Source organism: Macrobrachium nipponense, chromosome 5 (genome assembly GCF_015104395.2).
Source record: "Macrobrachium nipponense isolate FS-2020 chromosome 5, ASM1510439v2, whole genome shotgun sequence".
Lineage (NCBI taxonomy): Eukaryota > Metazoa > Arthropoda > Malacostraca > Decapoda > Palaemonidae > Macrobrachium > Macrobrachium nipponense.
Genome location: NC_061107.1, coordinates 36,238,411 through 36,248,526, shown reverse-complemented (window position 1 = coordinate 36,248,526; position 10,116 = coordinate 36,238,411). Strand labels below are relative to the sequence as shown.

General features: G+C 32.9%; 1 protein-coding gene across 1 annotated transcript in view; it reads right to left on the bottom strand.

Moving 5' to 3' along the window:
* Positions 1-452: 452 nt before the first annotated feature.
* The window catches only part of LOC135215757 (uncharacterized), a 112,157-nt gene continuing 102,493 nt past the window's right edge, over positions 453-10,116 (bottom strand). The window contains exon 4 of the mRNA XM_064250712.1: positions 453-604. Coding sequence (XP_064106782.1) covers positions 453-604 — 152 coding nt within the window. The remainder of the gene's footprint in view (positions 605-10,116) is intronic.

The following is a 10,116-nucleotide window of genomic DNA, read 5'->3' as shown; positions in this document are numbered from 1 at the left end:
TAAGTACATGTCAATCATGTAATTGCACTGGACGGGGGGATATGTAGGGAAAGTCAGTATTAATTTACTTCGCGTCACAGTGGTTTAAATCATCATTAAATGTCATTTGTTTTCGGTATTTAGTGTGTCGAGTCCGCCAGGTACCTAACCAGCTATAAATCATCATTTCCTTTCTTTATTATTTTCGGTGTAGAGCTAATTGGATATCAAATGACATTTGTAGCTTAAAGTTGGGTATATATATATGAAAGAAGTATTATTGATATATATGAACACCGTTGTGAATATAATTCATCAACTGTGCAAGTGCATGTTTTGGTTTTAGTGCACTGTGGAGAGGATTGCAAAATCTCAGTTCAGGAGATCGAAAAAGAGAGTGTCGGAACATTTTTTTTTTAGTCGTCATCACTGGCTCCCACGGAGACAGAACGGGATGTCGTAACTTGGACTCATCACTTTTTGGAGACGGCACGATGTGTGAGCTCAGCTGCTCTTGTATCCGTGACCAAGAGCATGGAGGTCGAGTGAGTTTGTACATGGGCGGAACCAGGTACTACACTTCCGATCTTGTTTTGGTCAGATCTCATGGGTTGGACTATTAACTCTGCGTATGCATGAGTTCGAGTGGATCTTTTCCACTATAAGACATGGAAGATGCGGAATAATTGGGTACTACTTGGAGGCCGCAGTTGACATGGACTTGTCTTTTATTTCTTGGTGTGTGTTTGCTGCTGAAATGGGTAAGCATACTCACATGTATGCCCAAGTTTATCTTTGTCTTTTTACATCTTAAACATTTGTTAGAGGTGTTACATTCATAAAGGACTTTTGTTCCAGCAGAATTGATCATTATTAATTTTTATTTCATTTCCAATTTATTCATGTGGGATTCCTACTTTCTCAGATGGATCTGGCAATCCACCTCGAGGAATGGTGTTAGTTGAGGAGGGAGACTAATGACTTAATTGTGTATTTTTATTCTATTGCGAGAAATGTTATGAATTGTGAATCTTTGACTGAAGGAGAGAAAGGGATGTGGACGGGTTTTATTCAATCCCCAGTTTGATTTTGGTTTCCTTTTTGAGTTATGATTTTTTTTTTTTATAATGGTGCATTTTTTGGAGTTTTCATCGTGTTGTATTTAGAAGCTAAAGTTTCAGAATTTAACTTATTCAGTTAATCATTTGTTCTTTACAAAGTCTGTAGTTCTTCGTTAGACGAGTGGTTTTCGCGCTCGCCTACCAATCCAGGGGTCCGAAGTTCGAATCTCGGCGCGGCCAACACGGAAACAGAGGAATTTATTTCTGGTGATAGAAATTCATTTCTCGATATAATGAGGTTCGGATTCCACAATAAACTGTAGATCCTTCTGCTTGATAATCAATTGGTTCCTAGCCACATAAATATATCTAATAATTGTGGCCAGCCCTAGGAGAGCTGTTAATCACCCAGGGTCTGGTAAAACTGCGATATACTTAACGTTTTACAAATATAGTAGGTTTTTTATAATTCTGGATCTGATTTAGCAACCTCGGGTAATTACGATTTGTGATTTAAATCCATATATATATATATATATATATATATATATATATATATATATATATATATATATATATATATATATATATATATATATATATATATATATATATACATCGAGCTACAAATGTCCTTTAATATCTAATTCGCTCTACCTCGGAATTAATATATTTTCATTATGCTTAACCGAGAGGGAATTTTTTCTCGATAATAGATTTGCATGGTCCTGGGGGCGAACCCAGGAAGACATTCAAATCCAGGAACATCAGTGAAACTTTTACCTACCCCACCACCGCGAGAGGCCATAAGTTCATGTCGTCTCTCACCCTCAAATACCTTTCGCGCTCAGGTAATTCGTTGGTTTGGAGACAACATCAACCGCCTCGGCTCCGGTAGCGTTGTAGCGCTTTTTTGACAACATGTAGCATTTACATAAGTTATATCACATTACCGTGATTCATATACATACATCGACCTACAATGTCCTTTAATATCTAATTCACTCTACCTCGGAATTAATATATTTTCATATATGCTAAACGAGGGGGAATTTTTTCTCGATAATAGATTTGCCTGGTCCTGGGCGCGAACCCAGGAAGGGATGTGTGTGTGTGTATGAGAGAGAGAGAGAGAGAGAGAGAGAGAGAGAGAGAGAGAACGGGTGTTTAAGGTAGAAAGACATCTGAAACGGAATTACGAAGTTAATATATTAGACATTTCAAACAATATCATACATAGAAAAGATATCAAGAAAAATATGCAGGTTCAGAAAAATATGATTAATTTGTTGTAAAACCTAAGCTACACTAAATTCGGTACAGGAGTTCTTTCCTTTTCTCGATGTCCTTGGTTCGTTTTCACTTAGATGACCCCAGAGAATACCTTTCTTGAATAGAGATATACTGATAGAGATACCCTTCAAGTCTTAACGTCTCTTTTGAAGCAACATTCACATTGGTTATTGTATAAAAAATTCTATAGAGAATAAAGATGAAGCAATTTTTAATGATTTTTTAGAATACCTTAAACACTACTTTCTCTTCCCTCTTCTCTCTCTCTCTCTCTCTATCTCTCTCTCGCTCTCATTTCTCTCTCTCTCTCTCTCTCAAATACATACAAATAAATTCTTAATTTTCGAAATGTGTGTCGAGGGTGGGGTAGGATCCCGTTATATATATATATATATATATATATATATATATATATATATATATATATATATATATATATATATGTATATATATATATATATATATATATATATATATATATATATATATATATATATATATATAGTATATATATATATATATATATATATATATATATATGAAAATGTGCGTATGACAGCTGTTAAACTCCCAGGATACCAAACTTTCGTAACTTTCCAATCTTCGGAAAGAAGGAAAATGGATTCATTTGAGAGGCTTGTCATTTCGTTGGCGAGTAATGAAGGCAGAGAAAATGAACGCCAGAAACTTCTCAAGGAAAGATGAAGGTGGGTAAATCAACTGGGGTTTTCACAGATAAGATTACAACGAAATCTTCGGAAAATGTAAGGACTAGGTGAGTGACCGATCTATTTGGGGCTGATAGAGACGAAGACAGGTAGTCAGAACATTTTGGTTAAGGAATTTCAAGGCCACTTTTTAATGAAAGATATACGAATTTTGTTGAACAAAGCAATTCTGATGGTAATATAAGTTGAAAAAGTATTATGACAAAGCTCACTGGTTGTTTGATAAAACATATTTATAATAAAAAGATTGGTTAAAAGAGGTGGGGAGTAATGATTATATTTAAAACATGGTTAAAATTTCAGAATCAGAAGCAACATAGAACGCACAAAATAACGCAAGCATCATTGTGAATGATATATGTAATGAAATTCATATTGAAGGATGAAATGCTTTCGACCGACTGGGATGGAGATTTCAAGTAATTAGTTACTGAATTGCTGCCCGATTCGTTGAAAATTATTTTTCTTAGCAATTCTGTTGAAAATATTGCTTACATGAAGAAAACAAATCGTGAAATAATCTCCTCTTTCATGCGTAAGTTCACACACGATCAAGAGGTAGCTATTACGCGTTTTTTAATATAGTCTTAAGTCCCTTCCACACAAGGGGCAAATGCACGGCGGCAGACACTATTGCCAATTTTGCAAATTGATGGCGATCACAAGTGTGGTCCATATCATAGGTTCGCCAACTTGTGACTACTGTCTGCCTTGGACTGTTTCATCTGGTAACACTGTTTAAAAGCTAGAGAATTACGGGCAATTCAGAGTGCCAGTCGTGATTTTGCCCCTCGTGTGGGAGGGGCTTTATGCTCAGTTTCGCTATCTTAAATCTTTTTCCTAATTTATTTTGCTTGTTATAAGACAATTTAACCATGTGTGTATAGAGGTAAAGACGTAATATAAAACATCATATTCATTCCCAACTTGATTATTTGATACTAATATTTCTAGACGGAAAAGAAAAGGCTTCGTATAAGTTCGTCAAATCCCGGTATTATTGAAGGGCGTTGTTGGCAAAAATTTTACATTATCTTATTTTTGTGCGTGATTTTGCATTAGTTAGGATTAACTTCGCGTTATTATATATATTATTCATAGATCATGTAAACAAACTTTGAATATTTCTGGTTGTTTTCATTGCTTTATAAAATATCTTTATATTTTCCACTCAGTACCAAAAGGACTAATGGATTTTTGGAATATTTGGTAAGTAATGCAAGCATAAAACTAAGTTGAATTATGAGTCATATAGTGATGCTTAAGAGAGAGAGAGAGAGAGAGAGAGAGAGAGAGAGAGAGAGAGAGAGAGAGAGATACAAGGAGTACAAGGAGTTACAAGAATTGGGATGTCTCAAAGACTTGTTAGTCCATCCGAGGAGACATCGAGGGCTCACTAATCTGTAGGAGCAGGTTTTACTGTTCACTCGGTGTCCTAATGATTTTCTCTAGCCTTCCTTTAAACTCTTCCACACTGTTACTGTTTACAACTGCTGGTGGCAGTTTATTCCATGTGTCACATATCTTGTATGTAAAGAAGTTCCCACAGTTGGATGTGTTGTATCTCTTCAGTTCTAGTTTTCTTCATTATTTCTTGTCTGATTATCGTTCACCGTGAATAGGTTACTGCCTACTTTTGTTATGCCTTTCCAGTATTTTAGATGTTTCTATTAGTTGTCCTCTCAATCGTCGTGTTTCTAAGCTATACATGTTCAGGCTCTCTAGACGTCTTTGGTAACCTATTTGCCTGATAGATGGAATTAACTTTGTGGCTCTTGCCTGTACCCCTCCTAATCTATTTGTTAAAAATGGGGTCTAAGTATTGATGTGCAGAGCTGCAGCACCGTTTCCTTGTTTCTGCATTTGAACTGCCTCTTTATGTATCCCACTAGTTTCTGTGCTTTATTTTCAGGTTTTATGCACTGTTCTGTGGACTTTAAGTCCTTGGTAATAATGACTCCAAGGTACTCCTCTTGTTCTACACTATTTATGTCATTCCCAAGCTGCTCAAAGTGCGGAGCTATAAAGCAACAAATATTTTGTATTGTAGAACTGTCAGCCAACAGCTGAAACCTGTATTGGTAATATGGTCTATGCTACAGTGTCGTATAAAATGGATATCTGGGTGTTTCCCGTTTTCGTCATTCCTACCTATGACGACACCATCATCAAAGAATGCTGTTTTATATCTTTGAGTAGCTTAATCGTAAGGGAATTTCTGTAAATATGTAGACAAAATTTCTCATGTGAGAAAATGCTTTCATTAAGTTGAATCTGATATGCCGTATAGAAAGGAATCACGGTATGTCTATTTTGCCATGATAGAATTTATACCAGTATTACCAAATACCAAGGAAACAGCATATGGACCTGATTACAAATTGTCATAAAACAGGTGATATTAAGTACCATTATTTAAACGTTTTGTGAATTTTATTGTCACACTTTTGAGAAACTTACCCATTAATAGACAGTTTGCAATGGCAAATTAACCAGCTTTGATGTGATATCTTTATATATTAAAGTTTCTATTGATGACTTACTTCAGTATTTTTTACATCTGGACCTGTATAATAGAATTACCCACTAATGTCATATTAATTTGAAATTCCGCTTGCATAAAAAAAATTAGCCTCAGAATGGTAATTTTATGAATAAATGTTTAATATGGCTATGTAGAACCCTCTTTCGCTACTTTTGTCTAATATTTACATGGAGTTCTTTGAGTCTGGACTTATTTCAAGAAATTTATTCTCTAAGTTGTTTTGGGTTACGTATGTAGACGATTATTTTTGTATTGTAAAAGAAAATGTTAATATTCCCATTTTATGCATACAATTAATAACTTTGTGCCATCCACAAATAAAGGTGTCAAAATTTTCCAGTATGTATCTTAGAACTCTAAGAATTTGTAGTCTTGAATTTTTTGGAAGATAAGTTTAAAATTATTGATAAATTAGGAGATTTATTATGTTCCCCTCCATATTTTACGGAAACTTTGTGTAAATAAAGCAAAAAAGATATTATAATTCAACCAGTGTTAACAAAGAACTTAAGAATACCCTCTGTTTACCATTTCATTCTAATTTCATTCGTACTGTAACTATTTTTAAAAACTATTGATATCAACTTAGTATTTAACTATAATAATATTTTGAGTAATAAACTAATTAAGAATAAACCGCGTAATTCAAACAATATTGTAACAATATATATATATATATATATATATATATAGATATATATATATATATATATATAGATATATATATATATATATATATATACATACATACATATGACCTGGAAGGTTTGTGTGGTTTCCCTGGTTGTTGTTTCAACATTTTAAACATCCATCAGCCCACTATTTAAAACTGAAAAATAACGCTACCAGCTCATGGTTGATTGAAAGGATGGATGACATTTAGGAGTTTTCGTTCATAATCTGAACTGGTAGGTTTCGAGTGAGTTAGGGAACATTCATTTGGTTTGAGACAGGTGTATAAAAAGTTCCATGTGGTGTCCACAGTTTTAGACTGGTTTATTAAACCTTTTAGATAAACCTCTCAAACACCATACTATTTGAAAATTCGCATACACCGGATTTCATATGCCATAATTCTGAGAGAATTCCTCGCTCCACAATCACATGTAAGCGAACTAAGAATGTTTTAAGGGCAATTAACCCCTCACACGAATATGGAAAAATGGATTGATTTAATAACAGAGTTTCAGAGTCTTAAGTTATTAATATGCTTTCAGAATGATTCGTTAAAGACCAATTATAGTTTCGCATAATTATTGGAATAATCAAGGCAGTTTATGGATGAATGAGCACAGTTAATTAAAGACTGGTCGGTAATAAATTTATAAGATTATCCGTTTGAGCCCTGATAATTATTCTGATATATAGGTTCAACTCAAGTAGCTTTTAGCTATGAGTCTAGTCAGTCATGTAATTTCTACATTAATTGTTCAACCTCTCATATGTGAAGCCCCACAGTTTTCGTGATATGGTTTTCCACATATCTAGTGCAATGAAATATTAAAAAAAACGAAGTATGGAAAATTCGTACCTTTACAATTAACGGCCAGCAGAGTTAATCAGAAACTAGGTTTATAGACGAAGAACTTGATGAATCCAATTATTTCACCTGTAAAAATGTTAAATTTAAATTCAAAATCAAAATTTTTTTTTCGGATACAAATAACAATAGACTTTGTCAAACATACATAAAGAAGTCTTTTGAACAATGAAAGGAGGAAAGTAACATGCCAAGCATATGAAAATATTTTGAAGTAAACGAGAAATTCAAGTATAGATTGAAAATTGCAAATATACGCTCATCCATATCTGCGAACTAAAAATAAAGAAAATAGGAATACCGTAATAAATCATTTTGAAATCTACATAAATTAATATTAATGTAAATGTACCATCAGGGATCACGATGGATCATTTAGTAAATTGCAATTATAATTGCAGATAAAACGCAGCATTGTAGGTCTCAGACAGCACTGAAAATAAATACCAAATAAACATAAACTTTAACAAATAACCGCTAGAGAGAGATCTACAGAGGACGATTGAAATTAAATTTAACTGTAGGCGCATTCTTGGGCTAAATGGTCGTTTAGTGCATAATATCTTATACATACACAAAACCAATAATATTGTATGCTTTTTTGTGGGAACGAATCACACGAAGCCGAGAAACAGGAGGTGCTTTAGTTCTTTGTTATTTTTTGCCTTAAAGTCGTTGTTTCCTTTCGTCTCTCTGACACACGTATAACATGGAACAAAAATCTATGTGCCAAGTTAACAAATTACATCACGGTCATTACATATAAATGGTCCTACTCAGCATTATCAATTGCAGAGACATTTTAAAATATTTATTATTTAACGTCAGTTAACAATAACAATAATTACAGCACCTTCGTAATAATTACTACGCCGTCAATCCCATAGAGGTTAAAAAATAGATTATATGTGAGCTGATGCATGAAACCCTACATAACTTCAGTGCAGTTACATATTGGAAATAATTTCAATAAGCCGCCAATAACCTTTATCAACTTGTTTTCTTTTAATTATGCTAACTTTCTCATATGACTGCGGTAATGAGATCCTTAAAGGAATGATATCCTTTGTTTTTTTTTATTTATTATCAGTGGAGTATTTGGTCACACATATTTCATGGATATAAATATAAATGACGAAAACTATAGAGAGATATGACAGGATTCTGGTATCCGTACAAACAAAACATAATCGACTGTGGAAAATTGAACTTTTATTTTTAAGCCATAAATAGCATTTGAAGTGTTGTTTGTAATATAATTATTATGGCTATGCACAAGAATAAGTTTGGAGAGAATCATTCTCTCTCTCTCTCTGTCGGTAATGTATTCCTAAAGAAAAATATCTTATTTTGTAGGAGAATTCAATATTATATGAACCTGTCAAAATCAAACTCAATTTATAAAAAGTTTAGATTACATTATAACTGCAATAACATACTGGTATAATATCTCACTAAAATCCTATATAAATAAAATTTTTAGACCACGTGTAGGAGATAAATCCCAGACATTGTTTACAAAGACGCTAAAATGAAAAGACGTCTGCAGTAAATTATACGTCAGACTAATCTGCTATTCAAGAAATACTACTGCTCCCTTTATTCTATAATTGCTTGGTTTGCCGGTAATGTTGTTGGTGGGGTTTCTTGAGCAGTGAAGTTGTCCAGGTTTTTCCTCTCTCTCTCTCTCTCTCTCTCTCTCTCTCAGAGGGAGAAAAACAAATTGCTCCAGATAAGGCCAACGCTACAATGGAAATGATATTCGTAGAAAACAAAGTCTTTGACTGGCGTATTTTGAGCCTTGGTTGGGTTGTGAAAGAGAATAACGTATTACGTGCCTCCTAGTATGTAGATAATCAATAAGTTTAATGAAACCTTAAAAAGATAAAAAAAAAAAAAAAAAGTGGGGGGCGCTTCAACTAATCAACAATCTGCATTCTACTGATTTGTATTTTTTCCTCTTAAGAGCTTTTTTTTTAATTAGTTTTTATGATCAGTGCAAAGTACAGTCCATACGAATAAAAGAATGTGCCATTGAAACCAACTAAAACTATTAGTCTTTATGGGAAGCTCTAACTAAATATCAAAGATTAAACCTCTAATGCCTTCACCAAGATCCTAAGAATGGCAACTGCAAAATATACATAATTCTTTTGTAAAATTGAACTTATATAAATCCTGTTAGTTTAAGTGTCACGATTCTGAAATTCCGTCTAGGATATTTAACCAGTGTTTGAGCCGTGTTGGTAGCATCAATGAAGCCCTAATAACCCTGTGCGCGGATTAGAATCCAAGAGAGGACGGAATTATTGTCAACAAAAAAATTCCTCTTCGGTTAACATATATGAAATTATATTAATTCCGAGGTATATCTAATTGGATATCAAAGGACACTTGTAGCTTAATTAATGTAAACGAGCGACATGCGTTATTTAGTTTATCTGATATAATGCAAATGGTGCATAAATTTCCACGCTTCGAATTTACGTCAAGCATTTTTTTATATTTCTTTAATTCATATTAATTCCATCAATATGTGTTAATAGTTTATTAAATAATAGCTGACGGCAATACACTACTCAAATGAATGAATAAATGGACAAATATGTTTGATATTGGACATTCAAAATGACAAAATTTCCCGTTTACACAGCTCTTAGCGGTTCTATTTCTTTTCATGAAGCATTTTTACTCTCAAAGGGTAAAATGAAGTTTTGGAAAACAGAGATCCCTCTGTATTTCATTATAGGAAAGTTACTGCAATATAGAGTTAAATTCTCATAATACAATTTCCTGTATTTATGTAATAAAGATTTAAAATTTATATATATATATATATATATATATATATATATATATGTATGTATATATATATATATATATATTATATTATATATATATATATATATATATATATATATATATAGATATATATATATATATATTTATAAATGTAATAAGATTTAGAAT